The sequence below is a fragment of the Populus trichocarpa genome, chromosome 16 (assembly GCF_000002775.5).
Source record: "Populus trichocarpa isolate Nisqually-1 chromosome 16, P.trichocarpa_v4.1, whole genome shotgun sequence".
In the NCBI taxonomy this organism is placed as follows: domain Eukaryota; kingdom Viridiplantae; phylum Streptophyta; class Magnoliopsida; order Malpighiales; family Salicaceae; genus Populus; species Populus trichocarpa.
The window spans coordinates 3,632,210-3,658,644 of NC_037300.2; the positions used below are offsets into that span (position 1 = coordinate 3,632,210).

At 35.6% G+C, this 26,435-nt stretch overlaps 3 protein-coding genes across 6 annotated transcripts; all 3 read left to right on the forward strand.

Annotated features, from left to right (window-relative positions):
- Nucleotides 1–41: 41 nt before the first annotated feature.
- Nucleotides 42–6,634, forward strand: LOC7468976 (cellulose synthase A catalytic subunit 3 [UDP-forming]). Of its 2 annotated transcripts, XM_006373718.3 has the most exons (14): nt 42–345; nt 1,015–1,195; nt 1,283–1,503; nt 1,588–1,657; nt 1,729–1,930; nt 2,173–2,439; nt 2,541–2,886; nt 2,978–3,115; nt 3,479–3,604; nt 3,674–3,886; nt 4,039–4,300; nt 4,666–4,868; nt 5,102–5,452; nt 5,722–6,634. In XM_006373718.3, the coding sequence occupies exons 1-14, from the start codon at nt 316–318 to the stop codon at nt 6,304–6,306; spliced, it is 3,195 nt and encodes a 1,064-aa protein (XP_006373780.1). In that variant the 5' UTR covers nt 42–315; the 3' UTR covers nt 6,307–6,634. The 2 variants fall into 2 exon arrangements, with proteins under 2 accessions (XP_006373780.1, XP_052303908.1); XM_052447948.1 differs by lacking the exon at nt 42–345 and having other exon boundaries at nt 958–1,195.
- Nucleotides 6,635–11,701: 5,067 nt separating this feature from the next.
- On the forward strand, nt 11,702–13,634 carry LOC7468977 (40S ribosomal protein S2-3). Its single transcript, XM_002322677.4, has 2 exons — nt 11,702–12,452; nt 13,289–13,634. Exons 1-2 carry the CDS (start codon nt 11,775–11,777, stop codon nt 13,439–13,441), a joined length of 831 nt encoding a protein of 276 aa, XP_002322713.1. The 5' UTR covers nt 11,702–11,774; the 3' UTR covers nt 13,442–13,634.
- A 1,279-nt stretch (nt 13,635–14,913) lies between these two features.
- Nucleotides 14,914–26,125, forward strand: LOC7468978 (protein SEMI-ROLLED LEAF 2). Of its 3 annotated transcripts, none has more exons than XM_024587130.2 (20): nt 14,914–15,082; nt 15,369–15,654; nt 16,692–16,766; nt 17,384–17,499; nt 17,874–17,988; nt 18,110–18,238; nt 18,566–18,613; nt 19,290–19,492; nt 19,588–19,784; nt 19,945–20,237; nt 20,414–20,563; nt 20,656–21,063; nt 21,657–21,806; nt 22,250–22,325; nt 23,436–23,563; nt 23,876–24,076; nt 24,167–24,304; nt 24,426–24,548; nt 24,836–25,030; nt 25,277–26,125. In XM_024587130.2, the coding sequence occupies exons 2-20, from the start codon at nt 15,508–15,510 to the stop codon at nt 25,439–25,441; spliced, it is 3,057 nt and encodes a 1,018-aa protein (XP_024442898.2). In that variant the 5' UTR covers nt 14,914–15,082; nt 15,369–15,507; the 3' UTR covers nt 25,442–26,125. The 3 variants fall into 3 exon arrangements, with proteins under 3 accessions (XP_024442898.2, XP_024442901.2, XP_052304122.1); XM_024587133.2 differs by having other exon boundaries at nt 18,164–18,238; XM_052448162.1 differs by lacking the exons at nt 14,914–15,082; nt 15,369–15,654 and adding an exon at nt 16,262–16,279.
- Nucleotides 26,126–26,435: the final 310 nt, after the last annotated feature.

Genomic DNA, 26,435 nt, shown 5'->3' on the forward strand with positions numbered 1-26,435 from the left:
TGCACCTCTACAAGTTCCAGTTTGCACGTTTTTCTCTTTTGGCAGCTTTTTTTATTCTTCTCTAAATTATTTATAAAAAAATACACGAAGAAATGGAGGGGGACGGGCAGTGTGGATCTGTGTCGGCCCTTGTCGTGTCTCTCTCAAAGTGTCGGTGTGTGATTTAAAGCTTTTATAGTCTACTAGGCCTTAATTATTTGTGTGTCGCATCATCAGAACTCCATTGGTCATCAATGGAGGGGCGCCTTTAAAAATAGCTGCTTTCAAGATTTTGTGACCAGGGATAGAGCATTTTGCTTGCTTAAAGGGGCAGTAATGGATCTAGAAGGAGATGATGCTGCCGGGGTTAGTCACATTTTAATAACTTTGCTTAGTGTTACTGGGATTGATAGATAGAGAGTAGACACTCAATTGGTTGGATTGCGATGTATGAAGGGTGTTGTGCATTGCCGCTTTCAGTACCTTTTGGTGAAATGTTTAATGTGATCCAATCGGGAAGAAATTTTTGTTCTTTATGCCATGGTTGGATTCTTGAAAGAATATAGAGAGGGAAAGTGGAAGTGGGATTTTGTTGCTGTTCTTGTTTCCTTTGATTAATTATTGTAGATGAAACTACTTCGATGAATTTTATATTCAGTCTACAGATCCAAATGGGATTTAATGTATAGCTCTAAATATGTTTAGCTTGTTTGTCAGGTATCTTTGGTTGAGTGTAGATCATGAGCTATATTTTAGATGCAAACAGCTGAAACTTTTGCTTGTGTAATAATCTAAATCTATCTGCTTGATTGTTAGTGGTTCTTAATTTCTCTCTTTTGTTCCTATGGAAAAATCCGTTGGTTTGCTGCACTTAGAATCAAGGAAGATAGTTCCTCTTTTTTTAATCTAATATATTTGAACTGCTTGGAAATTCTGCTGTCTTTGTGTTTTGCGGGAGCAATTATGAAATCTGTTCCTAGGTGCTTTTTATCTATGAATTTACTTTTGACTTTGGGTGTTTTGCTTGTTGTTCAGCCAAAAAAAATCCAGGTCTGCCAGATCTGCAGTGATGATATTGGCAAGACTATAGATGGAGAGCCCTTTGTTGCTTGCCATGTATGTGCATTTCCAGTTTGCCGTCCATGTTATGAGTATGAGAGGAAAGATGGTAACCAGTCTTGTCCTCAATGCAAGACTAAATACAAGAGGCATAAAGGTTAGTCCAGCACCATTTGTCGCTGCCTTTTCAATTTATGCTTAGGTAGATAATGTGTCTGTGATACATTTTGTTCTTCATCATCAGGAAGCCCTCCAATTCAAGGGGAAGAAATGGGAGATGCTGATTCTGAAGATGTAGGAAACAAGTCAAACCATCACATATCAGGCGTTCAAGATGAGAAACAAAAGATAGAACGTATGCTGGGTTGGGATTCGAGTTCTGGTCGGAAAGAGCATCTTGCAACCACAAACTATGACAAAGATGGTTCTCTTAACCATATTCCTTATCTGGCTGGTAGACGTTCGGTAGGTGATGCAGCAATTCGTTGCTTATAGTTTCTCTTCTCCCTTTAATAGCAACGATAGTTGTTGATAATATTTATATTTCAGGTTTCCGGGGATCTTTCAGCTGCATCTCCCGAGCGTTACTCAATGGCTTCTCCTGAAAGTGGCATCAGAGGTATGAATATGTACGTACTAATAAAATATCACTGGGTTCAGATTTTAACGTTTGTATTGGACTTTCTGCAGCTAATATAAGGGTGGTGGATCCAACAAGGGATTCTGGCTCATTGGGGTTTGGCAATGTAGCCTGGAGAGAGAGGATTGATGGTTGGAAGATGAAGCCAGAAAAGAATACTGCTCCGATGAGTGTTAGTAATGCACCATCTGAAGGCAGGGGTGGCGGAGATTTTGATGCCAGCACTGATGTACTCATGGATGATTCCTTACTGTAAGTGCCTGAAGCACAGTGTAAAACTGATTCTTTTATGCACACTGTCTCTTTATCATCTGCCTAACAGCATTCACACATTACCTATGTGAAACTGTGACTTTTCTTCCCTGTCCTCCTCCAGTTTTTCCTCTCTCGGTTTCTCCCTTTTGGCTTTGCAAATCCAGTAGTTTTAATTGAGATCATATTTGTTTTTTTTTTCCTCGTTGTTTTCTTGTATTCATTCCATTGTTGTAATGCAGAAATGATGAAGCCCGCCAGCCTCTCTCAAGGAAGGTTTCTATTCCTTCCTCTAGGATTAACCCTTACAGGATGGTCATAGTTTTGCGGCTTGTTGTCCTTTGCATTTTCTTACACTACCGTTTAACAAATCCAGTGAGGAATGCTTACGCTTTGTGGCTAATATCTGTTATCTGTGAGATATGGTTTGCAATATCATGGATATTGGATCAGTTCCCTAAATGGCTTCCTGTGAACCGTGAGACATATCTTGACAGGCTATCTCTCAGGTAGTTTTTCCTTTTTCCTATAATCTTGTAAGTTGTAATGTTTTTAAATTTTAATAAAATCCTTAAAAGATTTAACTTCTGGATTTTTGAGTGCCTCACAGATATGAGAAAGAAGGAGAGCCGTCTCAGTTGGCTGCTGTTGACATTTTTGTCAGTACAGTCGACCCTTTAAAGGAACCTCCACTGGTCACAGCCAATACAGTACTATCTATTCTTGCAGTTGATTACCCAGTAGACAAAGTCTCTTGTTATGTTTCAGATGATGGAGCTGCTATGTTGACATTTGAAACTATGTCTGAAACGTCTGAATTTGCAAGAAAATGGGTTCCTTTCTGCAAGAGATATGATATTGAGCCCCGAGCTCCAGAATGGTACTTTTCACAGAAGATTGACTACTTAAAAGACAAGGTTCATCCATCATTTGTCAAAGAACGCAGAGCTATGAAGGTAGGAAATTGAGGTTCTAGTGAATGATTTTGTTACTCATAAACTTAGCATGTATATATTACTTATCTTACTCCAAATAACTTTCTTTCAGAGAGAATATGAAGAATTTAAAGTTCGTGTCAATGGGCTTGTTGCAAAGGCACAAAAGGTTCCTGATGAAGGATGGGTCATGCAAGATGGTACACCTTGGCCTGGAAATAACATCAGAGATCACCCAGGAATGATCCAGGTTTGTCCATTTTCAAACTAAACTAAGATTTTCCTCAGTCAGAAATGCCTTCTTAGGATAATTACAACCCACACAAAATTCACAACGTTGATATTTTTTGTGTACTGCACTCCTGTAAATGGCTTTTGGCTTTTCATTTCCCAATCTATAATTTTCTGCTTGCAGTTGAATAATTATGTTTATCCTTCCGTTTCATAACCTTTTTATTCTATTTGCTGATTGTTATTTGGGCTTCACAACACGGAAACTACTGTTTTAAGCAACCTTGCCTTTTTTTTATTGATACTTCTCTTGGATCAATTTTTTTGTGTTAAAATCAACACATGTCATGGTGTCTAATCCTATTTACATCATAATTTGCAGGTTTTCTTGGGCCATAGTGGAGGACTTGACACTGAGGGTAATGAACTTCCACGGCTAGTGTATGTGTCCCGTGAGAAGCGTCCTGGTTTTCAGCATCATAAGAAAGCTGGTGCTATGAATGCACTTGTAAGTTTTCAGTATTATCAATAATGGAACCTATTAAGGTTTTACTACTAACTATTGTGGATTGTGCAGGTTCGTGTTTCAGCAGTCCTCACCAATGGGCCCTTCTTGTTAAATCTTGATTGTGATCATTACATAAACAACAGCAAGGCATTGAGAGAAGCTATGTGTTTTCTAATGGATCCTAATCTTGGAAGAACAGTTTGTTATGTCCAGTTTCCTCAGAGATTTGATGGGATTGATAGAAACGATCGATATGCCAACCGTAACACTGTTTTCTTTGATGTAAGTGCTCACAGCAATCTTTGGCACAATTTTATCCCCTTGTAGTTTCATGATATAAGTGCCATGCAGAACTATTCATTTTACACGTTACAAAAAACTAAAATTCGTACATTTTCCTTGTTGATATTTTGTTGATGCTTATGCGATGTTAGATAAATTTAAGAGGATTGGATGGAATCCAAGGCCCTGTATACGTGGGTACAGGGTGTGTTTTCAATAGAACGGCCTTGTATGGCTATGAGCCTCCTCTCAAGCCTAAGCATAAGAAACCAGGGTTTCTGTCTTCATGCTTTGGTGGATCACGAAAGAAGAGTTCTAGATCGGGTAGAAAGGATAGTAAGAAAAAATCAAGCAAGCTTGTAGACCCTACTTTGCCGGTATTCAATTTAGAAGATATAGAAGAAGGGGTTGAAGGTAAGCATGGCGTTTTATTTTTCCTTAGCTGCTGATCTATCACATCTTCATTCTGCAGACATAGATATCTACTTACATTAGTTGGTGACTAGTCAATAACACATGGGTCTTCTATCTTTAATGATTCAAACTTCATTTAATATAGCTTGAATTTTTTTACTTATATCCATTTTCTAAATGAGAGTGATTTTGGTGGAACTTGTCTTCAGGATAGGGTTTAAAAATATTATTGACAAACAAACAAGTTACTTCAGATAGTGGTTTAGTGGTGCTAAATAGATGATAGTCACTTGTCCTGTGGATAGTTATTGGTTACCTCTCCTTTGTGCTTGCAATGCTGATATTTCTGCAACTTTCTTCAAAAGGTACTGGATTCGATGATGAAAAATCATTGCTCATGTCTCAAATGACACTTGAGAAAAGATTTGGCCAATCAACCGTGTTTGTTGCTTCCACCCTTATGGAGAACGGTGGTGTTCCGGAGTCCGCCACCCCAGAGTCTCTTCTCAAAGAAGCTATTCATGTCATCAGCTGTGGATATGAAGACAAGTCAGACTGGGGAAGTGAAGTATGTTAACCTTTTCTTTTCTCTAATGCTGGTACAATTATTTTCCCAGTTTTTTTAGCCTGTAAATATGGGCGAATGTACTATAAGCCAAAGATTATCACTTCTTCATCCCTCACAAAGAGAGAGGGAGGGAGTGAAGGAGGGTGAGAATTCTATATGCATCCCTACCAGTGGCTCATGTTGACACATTAATTTTGTATTTCTAATAAACATATTGTTGTTTCTTTCTGCAGATAGGATGGATATATGGTTCTGTTACGGAAGATATCCTTACAGGATTCAAGATGCATGCTCGTGGTTGGAGATCAATCTATTGCATGCCGAAGCGTCCTGCCTTTAAGGGATCTGCTCCCATTAATCTTTCTGATCGTCTAAATCAAGTGCTTCGGTGGGCCTTGGGTTCCGTTGAAATTCTTCTCAGTCGTCACTGCCCCATATGGTATGGCTATAGTGGAAGGCTAAAATGGCTCGAGAGATTTGCTTATATCAACACCACCATTTATCCAATCACATCCATTCCTCTTCTTGCCTATTGTACATTGCCTGCCGTGTGCCTTCTTACGGGAAAGTTCATTATTCCACAGGTGAATATAGTTGCACTTGCTGTTTCTACTTTAGATTGCTGTAAGCCTGTATGAAAGTTTTGAAATTATGGAACAACAGAATCCTGACCTGAGAATAATATTTTTGTTGCTGACTACTAAATAGAAATGTAGTTTTCTCCTCTCTTTTTTAACTCGAATTAAAGTGCAAAGAACTTGTAGGCAGAAAATAACAATTTTTTTGGTATTTCTCTTGAAAAGTAATATTCCGTGGTGTTTACATGCCTGGTTTGTGTTTTGTGGTATTGCAGATTAGTAACATTGCCAGTATCTGGTTCATATCCCTCTTTCTTTCAATCTTTGCAACTGGTATTTTGGAAATGAGATGGAGTGGTGTTGGGATCGATGAATGGTGGAGGAATGAACAGTTCTGGGTTATTGGAGGTGTGTCAGCTCATCTCTTTGCTGTCTTCCAAGGCCTGCTGAAAGTCCTTGCTGGAATAGATACAAATTTTACAGTCACTTCAAAAGCATCTGATGAAGATGGTGATTTTACCGAGCTATATATGTTCAAATGGACCACTTTACTTATCCCACCAACTACTCTCCTCATAATCAATCTGGTTGGAGTGGTTGCAGGAGTCTCTTACGCCATAAACAGTGGTTATCAATCTTGGGGTCCTCTCTTTGGCAAGCTTTTCTTTGCTTTCTGGGTGATTATTCATCTTTATCCTTTCCTCAAGGGTCTGATGGGACGCCAAAACCGAACACCTACGATTGTTGTGGTGTGGTCAGTTCTCCTTGCTTCTATCTTCTCCTTACTGTGGGTACGTGTTGACCCTTTTACAACCAAGGTGACTGGACCAGACGTTACGCAGTGTGGCATCAACTGCTAGAGGAACAGAACATAATCGTAACCAGAAGGAATAAATTTTCCTGAAGATTTATGCAGATATCCTCAATCGGAAAATCATAACCTTTTGCTCGGGTCTAAATAATCGGACTAAAAATAATATAGGTTCATTTCTGTGTTATTCTTTACATTTTTTTTGTTTTTTCCCCTTCATTTTTTCGACAAGTTCTTTAGTCTCTTGAGTCGATTCACCTCATAAACTTGTAATCCCAATCCCAAAGTATTTGGCCGCTAGAAATGATACTGTTCATCTCCTCCATGTTGTATGAGATAATTTCTTAAACTTGTAGGGCACAAATACTCTTGCTTTATCGTCCTAAAAGTGGGCTAGATTGCCTTCAGAAGTAGCTAGCAGAGGCCATGGAATGAGACAATTGCAGGTTATCAATGACAACCTGCACAGCATAGCTAAATTTCCCTTCTCTCGCAGAAATTGGTTCATTCTATTTGAGGAGTGAATCAGGTAATGCAGAATGAAGAGCAATAACAAATTACACGTACAAATATAAGGATAAATGATGATATAATTCATAAATTATATGGCAGTTTGAAATGATTGGAACTCTTCAAGCAGTAGAATAATGGGTTTGGAAATCCAACATGAGTGCTTGAATTAAAAAAGAGAATCAATATTAAGTTCCTGGTTTTAAATTTTGTTTGAGAAAGGTGTTGTAACTCGATTTTGATCCCATTTCGATCACATTCTTAAGAATTCAAAAAAAAAAAATTATTTTATAATTTTCAACCATTTTGCTTGTAGTTTTTATATCGATAAATATTTAAAAAAAAAGATTGTTGAGTAAAACAATAATAATCATGCAAGGAAAGATGGATAAAAATAAACATAAAGTTTTGCCCCCTCCCCAAGAAATTAAGTGATAAGGATGAAAAAAAAAGAAAAAAAAGGAGGAGATGAAGGAAGGTTTGAGAAGATAAGAAGAGAAAAATAAGTACAAATAAGAGAGACTCGTGCAAGCAAAAACGAGGGGAAAGTTTTTAGAAAGAAAAAAATGGAAGAAAAAGATGGAGTGAGAAAAAAGAGAGAGAGAGTAATTTGTTTACAGGGAGAAAGAGAGAAAGAAAAGGAGAGATGAGAAAAAAAAGAGTGAAGAAATTTTTTTTAAAAAAACATGGCAACCCCCCTTTGCTCCCATTTTCTTCTAATTTTCCCTCTTTCCCACTGTCACCAACCATCACACCGTCATTCACAGCAACTCATGGTAGCTTCCATATCGTCAGCGCCAGACAGCCTCCCACATTGACAGTAGTGCTGCCAGACAGCCTCCCACATGTAGTGCTGCCAGCAGCCCAAGAGTCACCTCTCTCTCTCTCTCAAGCAAACCTAGAGTCACCAACCAACAATCATCATGTGTCCTTTCTCCCATGGAAAAACCACCAATCACTGCGACCCACCTCCTTCTCTCCATGAATTGAAAAATGAGTACGAATATTTTCAGTGTTAAAATGTGAGAGGGAGAGAGAGTCATAACCAACATGAGTATGTTATACAGGCATGCACAAGGACCAAGTAACAAAGAAAAGATTTGCGCATATAGCCTGAGGAAAAGAAAAAAAAATCCTTGACTGAAAAGGAAAGAATGAGGAAGTTAGAAGATTTATGTCTGCAAGTTGCAACAGAAGAAAAATACCCTAATTAATGGCAAGAAAAAATAGAAGAGAGAAGGGAATATGGCATTGCTTTTAAGGGTATCAGGAACTGAAATGGGATTCCTGAATTGAAACATTTCTTCTTTATTATCTTTCTTTTATCTTATGATGATTACTTTACATATGTATTTTTGAGGTGCAGAACATGGATGAAAAGCCTAAACGTCCATGCGTAGTACTGAAACTTCAGGGGGCAAGCTGTAGACCCTGATCTGCTTTTTACACCCACCAACCATGTGTGATTCATGGAGGGAGGTAATAAAAATAAGGATGATGTTCATGGCATGTTCATAATTCATCTTCCCAAAACCATATATAAGTATTTCTTAAAAGAAAGTTTAAAAAAAGAAACTAAGTTACTGACTACGACAACTCGATCTAGCCACAGGTCTTAGCCTTATTATAAGCAGATGCAAGTACAACTTGCTAATTTAGTGCTTAATTAATAAGTTGAATTCAGTAATGTGCTATTTGAATTCAAGTATCAACTCTAAATTGTTCATAGTTGTCTTCGAGTAATCATTGATTCTATCCTAACACTAGATGCCATTGGAGAAATATATGGGGAAAAAAAAGGTTAGTGATTGTTCTGAGTTTTTAGTAACTCGGAATAAAGACAGTCACTATTATGGGTTAACTTGAGAAATTTGAGATATAGAGTTTGGTTTGAGCTGAATTTTTAGTTAAATCAAGCTAAATATTAACATCGTAAAACTCACTTGACTGAGTTTTTAGTAACTCATCCTAGTTTATAGTGTTCCGATTAAATTTGACCAAACTCAATTCAAGCTTAGCCAAGTCAATACCTTGTAAAAACATTATTTATTGTTTTAATAAAAATAATTAATTTAGAGTGTGTTTGGTATTGTGGTAGCTGTTTGCGATTGTGGTTTGAAAAAAATTATTTTATAAAAAATATTTTTAGTTGAGGTTGATTTAGTATTTATATATGTTTGGTTAAAACTGTGGTTGAAATTGAGGTTAAACAAAAAGTAGTTTAATGTGTTTGGTTAAGAATGCTTTTCAAATTGAAGTTATAAAATAATTTTTCTAAAAAATATTAATATTGATGGTTTTTAATTTAAATATTATAGATTTAACTACTGCTATTACATCATGAAATGAATAATACTTAATATAAAATATTTTTTATTGTTCCATTAAACTATCTAGGAACAATAAATTATTTTATAAAAAATATTTTTAGTTGAGGTTGGTTTGGTTTTTATATATGTTTGATTAAAATGTGGTTGAAATTGAGATTAAACAAAAAGTAGTTTAATGTGTTTGGTTAAGAATGCTTTTCAAATTGAAGTTATAAAATAATTTTTTAAAAAAATATTAATATTGATGGTTTTTAATTTAAATATTGTAGAATTAACTATTGCTATTACATCATGAAATAAATAATACTTAATATAAAATATTTTTTATTGTTCCATTAAACTATCTATAATTCCATCACGTATGAAATACATCCAATAAGGACTATAATTTCATTGGTTTCGTAAGCGCGCAATAACATCAGGAATAAAATTGGGATTGCAATCAAATCTACAAATGTTATGTCATCAAGCGATATCCTTCTAATTTATGTAGTGTCATTGAATAATATGAAACACTAGTTTTTCGAATAAAACACAATTAAAAATTAAAAATAAAATAAAATTTTTATTTTATTTTACAAGGTCGGACCCGGTTCAATGTATTTAGCTTTAGACCAGACCCGGTCCGACCAGAACAATAGAGACAGTATCCATTGTTCAAGTGAACAGTGGAGAGTTCAGTCTCCACGCAGAAGAGAAGGAGCAGATAAAAATTGCTTCTCGTAAACTGAGGTTCGACCTCAGTTTTTGAGTGGGATTCATGTGAAAAAAAAAATATAATTAATATTAATCAAACACTTTAATTTAATGTTTGTTTCTTACTGTTGCCACAACCATAATACCAAACGGGCACTTAGTTATCTGCTACCCATACTTTTTTTTTTCTAGATGTTTAGGCTTTGTTCAATAATGGAGTCTTACTCCATTTTTCCAAAGGAAAATGAACTTTGGTAGAATGCTTGCCTTTAAAATTCTTCATTAGTTTTAGATACTTTATAACCAATCATTGATTACATGTAATATTATTATATTTATATAAATATATATTTATTATTAATAAAAATTTAAATTATTTTAAATATTTATATATATATTAATGAATATAAAATAAAGATAAAGTTATTCTGAAAATACTTTATTGTAAAGCAAATGAGGATTTGAGTTTTGTGTCGATTTCTCAAAGAGGAACTCATTTGTTCGAAGTTATCCATTACGATGATAAAAATTAATTCCAATTACTTGTTGTACAACATTGTATGTTTTTATTTGGATAGAAGATTGAGCTGATCAATTATTAATAAACATTTTGATAGTACAAATCTTATACTGTTCTTGTGTTTTTTTTCTTCTTGCCTTTTAATTACATTGAATTTTTTTTCTTTTTAAAAAATTAATAATATCCGAAAGATGAGAAAAAAAATGTTTTATATGTCAAAATGTAAAAAAAAAAATCATGTAAAACAAGTTAATTTGAAGACGATTTTTATTTTGATATTTTTTCCAAATGTAAAAAAAAGGAAATTGTACTTGAAATCTACCTAAGGGCCTGAATGGGCTTCCACCAGTTGCCGAATATATTATCTTAAGACAATTCAGAAGCCTTTTTTACCTATTATAGGCCCAATATAAGCCCAAAGAGTAGCTGTGAGAGGACCCGGGATTTGATTGATTTGGTCCAACTCCATGTCTGGCTGCTTGTAGGCTCTCACGCCATTTGTCTCAGACTACTGATGGGCAAGTTTGTACCTTAGGGACTAAATTGAACAACACCAAAGTTCAGGTCACCTGATTGATAAAAGCATTCTTTGAAAACAATTGCCTATTAAATTTAATTGCAATTAAATTGGATTCAATTTGATTTTGAATTTCACCTGTTCGGGCGTCAAATTTCTTTCACGTGCTATTTTTTAATCCAAGTTTTGGGGATAAAATTAAATTCCTATTGTCCAAATCTAAAAAAATTAAGAATAATTTCATATTTTGAATTAATTTAAATACAATTAAGAAAAAAATGATTATTTTTCAAGCACTCATAAAAATAACAACTCCATTGATGATTTTGTAGTGATGTGTAAAAGAAAAGAATATATTTGTAAAAAAAAAGGAAAAAATAATTAAGAAAGTAGGACAACTTCATTAAATAAATAAAGTAAATAAAAAACAAGCAAAAAAGTAGATAAATTAATATATATATATATATATATATATATATATATATATATATATATATATATATATATATATAAGTACACAAACAAAGTGTTTAAATTAATTCATAATATAATAATATAATGTAAGTGAACAGTTTGATAAAAAAATTTGTATATAAATTTTATTTTTAATAAATTTCGTCGATTCAGAGCTGCTTGAGATGAAAGTTTCAATGAAAACTAATCTTTATTAATTATAATAATTGAAAATTCGATTTTATAAAATGTTTTTAATTAAAACCACCAAATTGAGAGTTTATAGGCTTAGAAATTTCATTAAACACAAATAAAGTAAAGGTACCAAAGTGATCCAAATGAAACTCTCTAGCTACTACTTCAAACCTTAACCCCCACACGAACCCTAGCTCTCCACTCCTCTTATAAATCCCTCCTTTTCAACACTCCTTCTACATCTGCGCCTCTCTCTCAAAACCCTAATCTCTCACATTTCAACAAAACCAGCAGCCATGGAAGAGCGCCCCCCTGCAGAACGTGGATCCTTCGGTCGTGGCTTCGGTGGACGTGGAGACCGGGGAGGCCGAGGTGGACGTGGAGATCGCGGTGGACGAGGCCGACGCCGCTCTGGCCGCAAAGAGGAGGAAGAGAAATGGGTACCAGTCACAAAACTAGGCCGCCTTGTAAAAGATGGCAAAATCTCCTCCGTGGAGCAAATCTACCTCCACTCACTACCCATCAAAGAGTACCAAATCATAGACACCCTTATTGGTCCTATCTTGAAAGATGAGGTGATGAAAATCACCCCAGTTCAGAAACAAACAAGAGCCGGTCAGCGAACCAGGTTCAAGGCCTTTGTTGTTGTTGGTGATGGGAATGGACATGTTGGTTTGGGTGTGAAGTGTGCTAAAGAAGTGGCCACTGCCATTCGTGGGGCTATTATTTTGGCAAAACTCTCTATTATTCCGGTGAGGAGAGGGTACTGGGGGAACAAGATCGGAAAGCCACATACTGTGCCTTGTAAGGTTACAGGGAAGTGTGGCAGTGTGACTGTGAGAATGGTCCCCGCCCCTCGTGGAGCTGGGATTGTTGCTGCCAGGGTTCCTAAGAAGGTGCTTCAGTTTGCTGGAATTGATGATGTTTTTACATCTTCCAGAGGATCTACTAAGACTCTTGGAAACTTTGTTAAGGTTCGGTTTCGACATGTTTATTTTGTTGTGTGCTTGTGGTTGCTTTTATTTTCAGAACTTTGAAGTGATTTATTGTTGTGATGGGTTGCAATGTATAGTTTTTTAAATCTTTGGTTATGAATTGATCTGGAGATGTTTTTCTTGATGAATTTATTTTGCTTTGCCCACGTACATGTCTTCTTTTACTCACGAGACTGGAGGATTGATTTGTTTGTTTGAGAAAGTTGAGGCATTCCTTATCACGAAATGTTGGTTATGGATTTTGATCCAAATTTCATGTTGTCATGTTTCTCATTACTGAATGATGCTTTTCTGGGATTCGAAATGGAAGTAAATGTAATCTGCACTGATTGTTAATGATTTTCTTTTTTAAAACTCCTTTTCGGGCACAATTACGCCGTTGTAAATCCTCTCTTTTGATTCCTTTTTTCTATATTGATTGTAGAACAGTTTATAATTAGTAGGAGATGATTAAGACAACTCCACTGAAGTAGAAAGTAAATCCATGTATGTTGAGGATATCTGTCTAGTTTGGGTTGCCTTGGTTTGCTATTCAGTATTGTTGTGTCAGTTTCTAGTTGATCCTATGTGTCTTTATCTTTTGTTTGCTGCTGAGTTGCCATTGTAAGCAAGTAATGTTTACTTACCCGCTTGTTTTTCCACTTCTGTTTAATGATGTTAGAACTTTAGCTTCTATCTATTAAGCATTGATGTAAGATCTCCACTTCACTACTTAATTGCTTGTTCTTCTTGTGCGACGGAGGTGTTGAGTGTTAATATGTAAAAATTAATGATGTGTATCATTGCGGATGTCTGAATTGTTTGTTCATCTGCAGGCCACATTTGACTGCTTGCTGAAGACTTATGGGTTCCTTACACCTGACTTCTGGAAGGAGACTCGCTTCATAAGGTCACCATTCCAAGAGTACACAGATCTGTTGGCAAAACCCACTAGCAAGGTTCTCATCACTGAGGTTCATGAAGATTGATTCTCATGCTGCCTGGGATGCCATGGAAGATTATTACAAGACAATGTTTTTCCCTAGTATAGGCTGTAGTCAAAAGATGATTATTGTATTCCCTGAGGATAGCCATGTTTGTTTTGGATTCCTTTCCAAGTTTTGATTCGGATTTTTTAAATGTTATTTTGGATGGATTTGCAATATTATGCATGTTTTAATACTTGCTTGAATCATTATTTGCTGATGTGCTGCTCCCCAACCGAGCACTTAGGTTAACAATCTTCTGAACACTGAATCATTGTGTTTAAGGCGGTAGTTTCGTTCTCCATTACCATGTCACCCTCTGTTGTTCTTGAACGAGGAAGGCCGGTGCTAATCTCGGACTGGATGACAACATGAGCTGATCGTCGATTTTAGATTCAGATAATTATGTTGCTTGCAACGACTCTGGAAAAAGTCTGGATTGTTGCTGTCTATAATAAAAGTCCGTAGCCATCACCTTAGCGCAGCTTGCTTTTACCCTTGAACTGGAAAATCTACTGTGTTCGTTAAGAACCAGTCTATGGATGATATGTACTGTCTCTTGTCCAAGAAGATTTGATCCCTTCTCATTAGTGCATTGCAAGTGTTTTGATACCCCCAATGAAATTTAATAAATTTCTGTGTTCATCCTAATATTTAAATCTAAAAAACCAAAGAAAAATGCGATTTGTTTTTCAAAAAAATCAATTTAAATATTATTTAAGTGAAAATAGTTAATGATTTTTGAAAGTGAAACAATACATGCATGATAGAACAGAATTTATCCTTTAAATCAAGCACATTTATTAATTTTCAAATTTAAAGTTCATAAACATGTTGAACCATGCCCTAAGTTTAAGTTGGTATTTAGGTGGACTAGATGTAATAGATCAACGAACACCTTTATCTTCCATGCTGAAGAATTCGTAAACTAAAGATGAGTTAGGTTCGTGTTTAGAATTAGAGGGACTAAAAGTATTTGACCTCTCAAGTCTCAACAGCCTTATCTTGCTTCTTAAATTAAAGAAACCCTTTACGGTGCTAGAGGAATCAATTTTATTAAAACAATATGATATATTTTTTATTAATTTGCTTTAATAATTATAAACTATTTTTTAATAAAACTAATAATTTCAGTTATAAATATTGTGTTGGTTAAAATAAATAAGTGATACATTAACAAAAAAAAAAAATATCTTAATAAAAGAATGTCAAGACCAATGTATTTTTACTCTTAGGTCGACACTGATCAGGGGGTTAACATATAATTTTCTGAGCTATACGGATTAGCTTAGTAGTTTATAAAAGTTTAAGGATTAAGTTATAATTTACTCTTATCTGTTGGTATAATTCAATTTCAGGTGATGCGATGGGGTCCGCATGTAATTCCATTTTTTGAAGGTGTGGAACTTTCCAATCATTTTTTAATTTTAATTTGACATGGCGCCTGCTCATAATGCAATTTTTTTTTCCTTAGTAGTTAGTACAGGTTTTAGAGAGAGAGAGAGAGAGAGAGACGGAGGGGGGGGGGTATAGGACAGGCATTGAATTGAGTGGTCTGGACAATGCTGGAAAATCGGTGCCTTTTTTACATGGTTTAGAGAGATTTCCAGCCTCTGTTCAGCTGTTTCTTGGCTCTGATCCGAGGTAAAATATATCGTATTTTCATGGTTTGGTTATTGGTATTTTTTTAAAATTTTCATTTATTATAACCCCTTTTGTTAGTTATATTTATCTTTAAGAATTCTGATACTTCTTCACAATTTTGTGATTAGTTATATGATTTTGATTCTGTTTTCCTGTCCCCATAACGCCTTTTCTTGAATCTGAATTCCACATTGTCTTTACCGAAATTGTTCTGTATGGTGAAATTTTGAGTGTTTTTTTCCCCTTTAAGAATCCCTTTTGTAAAATTTGTAATTTTTCAACACAGGCTGGCCATTGAATTTGAGGGTACCCAGTTGAGTTTTGAGTCTTTCTTTCCCTTCTTGTTGCCGAAATCTTGAGTTTCTGTTCGGTTTAGAGGGGAAAGAAAGCAAAAAAAATTGAGGGAAATATATTTGGAATCCAAAATGAGCGCGATTTCGGGTTTAGTTTCAAGGCAAGTAATGCCTGCATGTGGTAGCCTTTGTTTCTTTTGCCCTGCAATGAGGGCAAGGTCCAGACAGCCTGTCAAGAGGTATAAGAAGCTCATGGCAGATATTTTTCCTCGAAACCAGGTTAGCACTCTTTAAATTCCTATCTTTTAACATTTTTTTTTATCACATTTGGTATGCATAACAAGAAGTTAATAATTTCTTGTTTCTGCATTTGTTGGTTAATTTATGTGAAGGCGGGTTTAAAGGAAAGCGATTTCATGAAAATAAGCTAGTTCATACTTTATAATGTGGCAATCCAATTTGGATTACACATATTCTTTTCCCCCTCTTTTAGCTGATTTTCTTTGCCAGTGACAGAATATGTTCATCTTGAGGTAGTTATATTGTACTTACTGACTGAAAACATATGATGTCAATGTTGCAACTGCCAGCACATGGTCTCATGTAATGAAAAACAGACAGTGTATCAAAGATGAACAATGACCTTGTATTATGTCACCGGGGTTGCAAATGATGTATCATTGCTTGATAAATCTAAACATAGAAATAGGTTGTACAAAAACTTGGAATATGAGAGTGAGGTTTTACCTTTCAACTCCTAGATGGTCTGTGTTCTCTTTAGGTATTAGAAACAAGTGCCATCATTATGCATTAACAAAGAAAATTTCATTAAGATCTTGTTCCAATTGATCCTGGAGCAATTTTGTGACTTGGGACACTATTGAATCCCTAAATAGCTTCTAAGGTACCATTTAAGACTCAGCTTCCTGTTTTTCTCCTTGCCACCATAAGTCCGTTTTAGAAAACCTTGTTCTTTGTTTTCGGTCTTATGTCATTCTTTTGTTCTATTTTTGAATTTTTCGATTCCACACCATCTGTTTTTTCTTTTCTTTCTATTATATTGCAAATGAGATTATGTAGCTGTCTTTTTTTTGTTTCTGGTTTACTTCCCTATCAAGCTATTCCTGCATGAAAATGATGAATTTTAAGCCACTAGGGTTTCGGACTCCTCCCTGACAATATGGTTTAATCTGAAAATATGGTTTAATCAAGCACGCATGATGCTTCTGAAAATTTTCATTCTGTTCAACGGTGAAGTGATTTGATGTCCAGTTCATTTCATTGAAATTTTGTGTTAATGGAATATTTAACGACAGGAGGAAGGACCAAATGACCGGAAGATTGGAAAACTATGTGAATATGCTGCTAAAAATCCTCTCCGTATCCCAAAGGTATAGTTTGTTTCATATAAAACCTCAAATTAACGCAATAGTTGTGTGATACAGGTCTGATATTTTGGAAAGTTCCAATATGTCATGTATATATTTATTTCTTGAATGAAATAGGGTGAAATTTGCCTGATATTAGCCTTTATTCTCTCTGTATGGTTGAAAAAACCTTTTGGAAATAATATCTGCTAAAATTGCTGTCCAAGTGTTATTTCTTTGGGAAATCAAGAAGTCAGAAAACATATATCAGCCAGGTTTCTTTTGTTTGTTTATTATGGAACTAATATTTGTGAGAGTTTGTGTGTCTTCTTGCTCCCTTTTTGTTAGTTGTTTGATTAAATTATTATTTGTCAAGAGATATAAAACATGCTATACACACATAAATGATTGTATTTCCTATCAGCACACATGAAGTACGCCCAGATTAATTAGATAGGAAACTTTTTGGCCTTATTTAACCTCTTTCACCTCCATTCCCTTTTTCTTTTGCTGGAACGAGATTGGGTTTTTGATGCTGTTCAAGTTAGACTATTTTACTGGTTGAAAAATCATATAGATTCTCTTCACCCCCCCACGGGCGTTATGATTGTTATGTGATTAGCTGCAAATTTGGTAATCAGATCACATGTTCTCTTGAGCAAAGGTGTTACAAGGAACTGAGAATTGAGAACTTTCAATCTGCAAAAATTGTGATGTGCATTTACAGGAAATTGCTGGTCACCTGCAAGGAGCAAATGTGAGTTTATTCTTCCGTGATGATTTCTTGTGGGTTGTGCAATATTTGCATTTTTAAAATCTCATTGTTTTCCCATTGTTTATAGTGTTAGATTATGGTCTCTTTCATACTTTCTTTTGTACTATATACACCACCAATAATACCCATTTAAGTTTTCTTAAATCACACTTGTAGAAACAAGGGACATCATTCCCTATTGAGAATCCAAGTATTTTTAACCATACTTGTATGCTCAAGAACTAGGCCAGTTTTCATTTCTCTCCACTTGCTATTTCATCCCCTCCACCTTGAGTAAATAGTGTAGCATCTGTATTTGCTTTCTTTGCTCTCATCTCCTGTATGTGGTGTATTTATGATTGGGGATCATTTCACAGGACTTTGTTTGCAAGTAGCTTACTGGGCATCATTAATACTCTATTGGATCAAACACGGCAGGATGACATCCAAGTTATAGGATGCGAGACTCTGTTTGACTTTGTAAATAATCAGGTATGTGCTATTGGTTGTTACTTAGTAACTCAACATCATCATCGGGGGTAATTTGTTGTTGAGCTTCCAGGTTTCTGCACAGAGGAACCTTCAAACTCTCTCTCATAGCTGAATTTTGCAGAAGGATGGAACTTACATGTTTAACTTAGAAGGATTTATTCCAAAACTCTGTCAGTTTGCTCAAGAAGAGGGAGAGGATGAAAGGGCAAAAAGTCTACGGGCAGCTGGGCTGCAAGCCCTTTCTTCAATGGTACCCATTTCCTCCATTTTTCCTATATTTCTTCAAAATCTGGAACTATGGTTCTTCTGAAATTGGTGGTTAACAATGGGCATAAAACAAATAGACCTACCTTGGATCTTACTGTAGCCAGCAAATGTGATTACTTCTAAATGCATCTTGCCTGACTGCTTTGTAAGTCTTTCTTGCTCCAAATTGTTCTGCAAACAAGTGCCAATGATCCGAGGGAAATGATTTTTTTTTGTTTTCCATATAAATAGAAACTCTCTAGTATTAGTACTTTTCATTTCAATCATTCTTATTCCAAGTGGTTCTTTTTTTTCCCTTCTGTATTTGTAGGTTTGGTTTATGGGTCAACATTCTCATATTTCAGTGGAGTTTGACAATGTAAGCAGATTTTCGGACCATCTTGGATCACATTGCAAGTTTACCTGTGCATGACAGATTTTGATACTTCTTATCATCCTCTCCATATTTCTACCTGAGAATTGAAAAATAATCAATCATATCCAAATGTATTTTGCAACCTGCCCATAATTTGACCAAGTCGTTTAGTCTGCCAGCCGTTGCTTTGCTTATTTGACCAATATTTTGCTCATTAGATAAGTCTTATATATGGACATATATGCACAAAAGAAATTAAAAAATAAAAAAGAAATGTGCTAACTGAGGCAGTTCAAATCCATGCATGAACTTTCCTATTTCACCAGACAGATCTGCACTCAACATCTTTGCTTCAAGTGACTGCCCTCAAGAAGACATGAACATGCATGCTTGCTCTTAGAAGAACAAGATTTTTACCATTTATGCAATGTAACAACACCTATAGGTACATTCATGTGGACACAGTTTACCATGGAAGCTATTCAAGGCAGTCTCTGCAGTAGAGCATCTTAACAAAATCTCATTAATCTGCATGCTTTATCTTTCCTTTTTTCTTACCACTATTTAAAGAATATGACCTGCATTTCAGCTCATTCAATCAATCATTCATTTTTTTAGTACAAAGATAAATAGTTGTTTACCTTTTTTTTTCTAAAATACTTTCCATATAATTAAACAGGTAGTTTCAGTAGTCTTGGAAAATTATGGCGGTCCTATGAGGAGTTCAGAGAACCTAGATACTGACAAGCAAGGTCCTCAGAGTCGGTGGGTGCAAGAAGTGCTGAAAAATGAGGGGCATGTCACTCCTTTGCCAGAGGTCATTACAAGGGTTCCTTCTTGGAGGACAATTGTAAATGAGAGAGGCGAAGTAAATATGACAGAGTAATCTCTTGGCACAAGATTTTATTGGTGAAGACATAGTTTATTGTATTTCAATCATCAACTATTAGATATTTATCATTCTTCTGGTTTGGCAGAGAAGACTCCCAGAACCCCTGCTTTTGGTCCAGGGTTTGCTTGCATAACATGGCCAAGTTAGGGAAGGAGGCTACAACAATTCGGCGTGTTCTGGAATCGTTGTTCCGATACTTCGATAATGGAAATTTATGGTCCCTTGAAAATGGTCTTGCCTTCCCAGTTTTAAAGGATATGCAGTTTTTAATGGATAATTCTGGTATATAAGCAATTCTTTTACCTGTTCAATTGGTATTCCTAAGGCATTATTTTATTCCCTGTCTTTTAATTTCATGAAGCGTGCTATTTTTGTGCTCTTCCAATTTTAATTGTGGTTTGATGGGAGACTGATTGTGCTCTTTAATTTTAACATGTTATAGGGCAAAATACACATGTTTTGCTTTCCATATTGATTAAGCATCTCGATCACAAAAATGTCCTTAAAGAACCCAGCATGCAGCTCGATATTGTTGAGGTTACCACTGCCCTTGCTCAGCATGTGAAGGCCGACCCTTCTGTGGCAATAATTGGTGCTGTAAGTGATGTCATGCGTCATTTGCGGAAAAGCATACACTGCTCACTTGATGATGCAAATCTGGGTGCTGAAATAAAAAATTGGAACAAAAACTTGAGAGAAGTGGTGGATAAATGCCTTACTGAGTTAGCATATAAGGTGGCACTCATCTCCATTAACTCTTACATAAAGCGATGCTTCTTTGGGTTTTAAAATAGTGTTCCTATTTTAAGTAATTCAATTTCATTTTATGTGTGCTGTAAATGTTTTATATATTATGATCAATTACTCCAGGATTTTCAAAGAGATAAAAACTGGTTGCTATTGGTGAACAGGTCGGAGATGCTGGCCCTATCCTTGACATTATGGCTGTGATGCTGGAGAACATCTCAAATATTACTGTTATAGCCAGAACTACTATTTCTGCTGTTTATCGTACTGCTCAAATTGTTGCCTCATTACCAAATTTGTCATATCAAAACAAGGCAAAGCCAAACTTGTGGTCTTTTTTAATGTTATGATTGTTGACTACCTTCATTCCTTTATTTATCTACTCTACATTTCTTATTTCTTGCAGGCATTCCCTGAAGCTCTATTTCATCAGTTACTTCCAGCAATGGTCCATCCTGACCATGAAACAAGAGTTGGAGCTCACCGCATCTTTTCTGTTGTTCTTGTGCCATCTTCAGTTTCACCTTGTCCATCCTCGAATAATAAAGGCTCTGATCTTTCACGGACTCTGTCAAGAACTGTCTCTGTCTTTTCTTCTTCAGCTGCCCTTTTTGACAAGCAACGGAGGGATAAAACTTCCACCAGGGAAAATGTATTTCAAGACAGCAAAAATAATGCTCATGAAGGTGAACAAATCAGTAATGGGATGCTTGCTAGATTGAAGTCATCTACCAGTCGAGTATACAGCTTGAAAAATCCTCTTGTACCTTCAACATCAGATGAGAATCCTGTAAACAACTTAAATAACGAAACCGTAAGTTCTGGCAATGTCAACTTCTTATCATCTAAATTTTTGCTGTCCATCTGGGTTAAATTTTTTTAGTACTCGCTTAACTTCAGTGGGATTGCATCTGTTATAATTCTCTTCCTTAGGTAACCACTATAGTCTGATCCTCTAATTGAGATCCTAACTATGCACAAAGAATTCTGCGTGATCCTTACTGCTCGTGCAGAAGAGTTTCCAGTTATGCATTTTTCTTCTAAAATATGCTAATATATTCATCTGAGACATCAATACAGTATCAAGAAAGGAGTGTAAGAGTCTGCTGGAGATGCTTAAAATGTTACCCTAAGGAATATGGGTCAATTCAACATAATACTGTATTCTGGACATGCATGGACATAATCTTTAGATACATCTTTCACAAAAAGTGGGCCTTAGCTTTATACATGTATATTATGACTGATACAAAAAGTGGCTTTCCGAAGCAGGAAATTGCAGCGTGTAGTTTATATATAATCAATAGCTTGAATACCAAAAGTAATGAACTCTTCAATTGGTTATAAAAAATTGTCTTAATTTAGTCTATCATTGTATCTGAATCTTCTGCATTCGTTGAACCTCAGGAGGCTGGTTCTCTAAGGCTGAGTAGCCGCCAGATCACTCTTTTGCTTTCATCAATTTGGACACAGTCCATTTCTCCTGCAAATACACCTCAAAACTATGAAGCAATTTCTCATACATATAACCTGGTGTTGTTGTTCTCTCGAGCCAAGGTAATTTCTCAGTTAATGTAATTGACGGTAGCTCTTTAACAGGCACTGGTGGTAATAACAGTTTCGACCTATGGCTAATCTATTTTGCTATCTCTTTTTGTGTCTGTCATCAATGTTTAAGCTTGTCATTTCTCTAACTGCATCTGAAAAAATTCCTAGAGTATTTTATCCGCCTTGCAATGAAACTCTAATCACAACTGCACCACAATTTCTTCTTGAACTTTAGTTTAGAAGATACAACATCCACAAACTTTAATCATTTATAGGCTCTGTGAGAAGTTAAGTGATGCAAATCTATTCACCAATTATGTCTCATTGATCCTGAATGGCTGCGCAGAATATTTCTGTTGACTATCTCTACAAATGCTCTATCTTGTCCTTTTCCCCCTCCTATTTTTTCTGGTTAGTTTATGAGTTCTATTACATTTTATCTTCTTTCACAGAATTCCAGTGACGAGGCTTTGATTAGAAGTTTTCAGCTTGCATTTTCTTTGAGAAACATTGCTCTTAAGCAAGAAGGTAAGATCTCAAAGTTATTACTGCATGGAAAGTTGTTTCTTGTGAATGAACCAGGGCTGAGTTTTCTATCAAAACTAGAAGATGGCTTGCTTTGCGTATTATGTATATTCATGATTGACAAAGTTGCATAAATGAAGTGAAAATAAGTAGAGGAAACTTAGATTAAACTTTTGAATTTAAAACTGAATTTGTCCTAGATAATATGAGGCTTGTGGTTGAGATGTATGACTTGGTAAAGGATTTCTAGTTTTTGTAGTATTAGCTCATTCACAAATTGGGGTATATATACTATTTTCAATTTTTCATAAAGAACCAATACCAATTAGAGTCATTCATTACAATAGTTGAATATTTTTAATGATGAAGGGTATTAGTGACAATAATTATGGCTAACTAAGCACAAGAAAGGTTGATGGGTTCTTAGGAGCTCGAATGAAACTTTCACGATATGTGGCTGCTTGATCTGAATTACTTTACCAAAAATTTAATAAATCCGTTTGGTAGGTCATCCAAGAAAATCTTTAACCTCTTTATTACTTCCATATAATGGAAAGCTAACTTGAGTTGTGCCCTAACTTTCAAATTTGATTACTGAATACAATAGGGTGGAAGGTTAGGCGGTGCATGAATTTTTCTAGCGCATACAGGTTGAATATTGAGTCCTATTATGTATTGCTGATAAGTATGTGCTGCATCTTGAGTTGTAAAGTATTTAGATCACAGCTCCTTTGAATAAGTGGTTGGGGTACAATTAAATTCAACCTCATTTAGTTTATCTTGCTATTTTCCAACTACTTTCATGCTAATAAGCATGTCAAGCAGGGAACGAACATGTTAAAATTTTGCATTTGGATATCATCTCTTTAATTGAAGCCATAATCTCGCTGTTATTGCAGAGCTGTGCTGCATCTTTAGTTGTCAATTATTTATATCACAGCTCCTTTGAATAAGTGGTTGAGATGCAATTAAATTCAACCTCATTTAGTTTATCTTGCTATTTTCCAACTACTTTCATGCTAATAAGCATGTCAAGCAGAGAACGAACATGTTAAAATTTTGCATTTGGATATCACCTCTTTAATTGAAGCCATAATCTTGCTGTTATTGCAGAGCCACTCCCACCATCACGTCGCAGATCCCTCTTTGCCTTGGCAACTTCAATGATTCTTTTTACATCGAAAGCGTACAATATTATTCCGCTTATTTATTGTACGAAGGTGGTGCTGACAGAAAAAATGGTAAGTGTATCATTGCTAATTAAGTTGTACTTGCATTGGTTTACAATTGTAAACATCTGTTCACTAGCTTGTTGAAGGTTCTATATTATGTGGGGATTATGCTTTCTACTGTTACATCCAAATGATTGTTTCTGGTTACTTTCATGTTATTTGTGATATATAACCATAAACTTCATATTTTTTTATGGGGTTTGATGCTTGTGATATATAGCTATATATCAAGCAAATGACCTTTTCTGCTTACTTTCACGTGCTTTGTGATATATAACCATTAACCTTATGTTTTTTTATGGGGTTTGATGCTTGTATCAGATCGATCCATTTTTGCACTTAGTTGAAGATCGCAAGTTACAGGCTGTGAGTACTGAATCTGGCCACCCTGCAATTGTTTATGGATCTAAGGAGGATGATTGCTCAGCTTTAAAATCCCTTTCAGAGATAGATGTTACTGGGAACCAAAGCAGGGAATTCTTTGCTGCTGAGATTGCTAAGAGCTTGGGAAATTTGGCAAAGGTAAAACATTTATCAGAATTGTTTCAGTATTTTGGTCCTGTCATTTGATGATTATACAGTGCGTATTAAACAGTGACTTGTTCTCTACAGTTTGAAGCATCCACTATACAGGAGAAACTCCTCAACGAATTCTTACCCAATGATGTGTGTCCTTTGGGAGCCCAGTTGTTTATGGATACTCCAATGCAAATAGATCAGGTTGATTCCGAAGATAACTCTCTAATGGAGGTAAATGCCTTTCACTATTTTCTCTTTTATTAATACTTGGGACTCGCATTCTGAGAGAGAGAGAGAGAGAGAGAGAGAGAGAGTTCTTGGTACTCTCATCATCTTATTTTTGTTTTTGCAGGGCACTCCACTTTTTACATTAGATGATGTTTTTCTAGATTCATTGGAAGATCAAACCACTCAGACCACAGAAATTGTCTTCCAAGACACTGACCTATTGAGCGTCAATCAACTTCTAGAATCAGTATGTTGCCTATACCATGCTCTCTTGTTAAGTGCTACTTGCTTTTAGAAGTTTGACGAAGGCTTTTTGTTGGTGCTGTAACTTAAATTTTTAATGCGGACTGGTTTCTCATTCCAAGTTATTTATAGTATCCAGTCTACTCTTCTCTTGAGGCCTTGCTTGCCTGGCCCTAATGGTTTGGGTTTGGGACTTGTCTTCAATCTAACACATCAAAATCTTCCAATTATGCGGTAAAGGAAAAAATAATACAAAAAACATGATTACAGAGAGGTGCTTTATGTGTGCAGGTCTTGGAGACGACACAACAAGTTGGACGATTGTCTGTAACTGCACCTGATGTGTCTTATAAGGAAATGGCTCATCATTGCGAAACCCTTCTGATGGGAAAGCAACAGAAGATGTCTCATGTGATGAGTGTCCAGTTGAAACAGGAGAGTTTGATGAATGTCTCCCTCCAGAACCATGATGATGAAATAAGGAAGGTAATATCTTAATTGTATGCTGATTTGGGTTCGGATGGTCGTGTTTTCTTACTGCATGAAATTTTAACCTGGACATACTCGCTATGCATTTCTTTGCACGTATCATCCATGTGTGCATGGTATGATTATTCTAAATGTAATATCATTACTTTCTCCGAAGCATAGCCTTAAAAGTTTTCATTGTGTTTGCATGCTGAACTAATCAGCTTGAGATTCCCTCACCTCTTCTAAATGAAAATTATGCAGGTTACCAATCCTTTCCTTGAACAAAATATCATTGCAAGCCCACAATTACCACTAGTTGGCACTGTTCAAATGCAGTGTGGGGCAGAGTATCAACATCATCCTAACTTCTTCAGGCTACCGGCATCAAGCCCCTTTGATAACTTTCTAAAAGCTGCTGGTTGTTGATCGTAAAGAAGTAAGAGAAGCATGTTTTCTGTCTACAGTCAAGAATCAATTGTTAAATCTGCTCGGAGCTCGAAGGCCATGCATCTGCAAGAATATCTTGTCAGCGTATATATATCGCATTTTCTATTAATTTTTACAAGTCCGAGATGCCAACAAGATTGGTTGATGTTGGTTATTTTTAGTCACCTTCAATTCTTTCATTCTTTACCTTTCTCGTTTCTTTTACCTCCATATATTTGGCAGTGACTGTAAGAGGAAGGTGCCTGCCATTTGCTTCTTGTCCAGTGGTCCTGCAAGAGTGTTCGGATACTGCTTGGATTTTTTAAGGAACTGGTATATCTTAAATGTCCATCGCTGAATGATGATAGATGTGCAAGTAAATTCTATACTTGATCATGTATGCTTTTTTGAGATGTGAAGCCTATTGAACGAAGTCACCCACACTTGTTCTTCTATGTATTCATAGTAAGAGATACCAAAAACTCTGTTCCTGGATTGCAGTGTCTCCTAGCCCGACTTGAACCGGAGACAATCAGCTCTCTCTCTCTCTCTTTCTCTTTATGTTTTTTGAAGGAATGTTTTCTACTAGTTTCATTTATTGTGTATGAATGCTCTTTAGCATCATTTTTTATTTTTTATCTTATAAATTTAATAGCATGATTAGCCATGCATGGTTGGCTTCAACTCGAGTACTTGTTGCAGCACAAGTGATACCCCTTTAATTTAAAAAAAATAAAAAATTATTGGTTAATCACCTTTGTGGCGGCATTGTAGTTGTGATGTTAAGTGATAACAATCCATCAATAATAATGACTATAATAATATCAAATTAATATCTATTTTTTAATAATAAATAATAATAATTACAATAAAAGATAATAATATGATAGAGGTGTGACTATAATAGAATAGTAATTATAAAATTTTTAATATGTTGGAAGTCGAGATGATATAATGATTATGATAATAGTGGTGGTATTGTGATGATGATAAT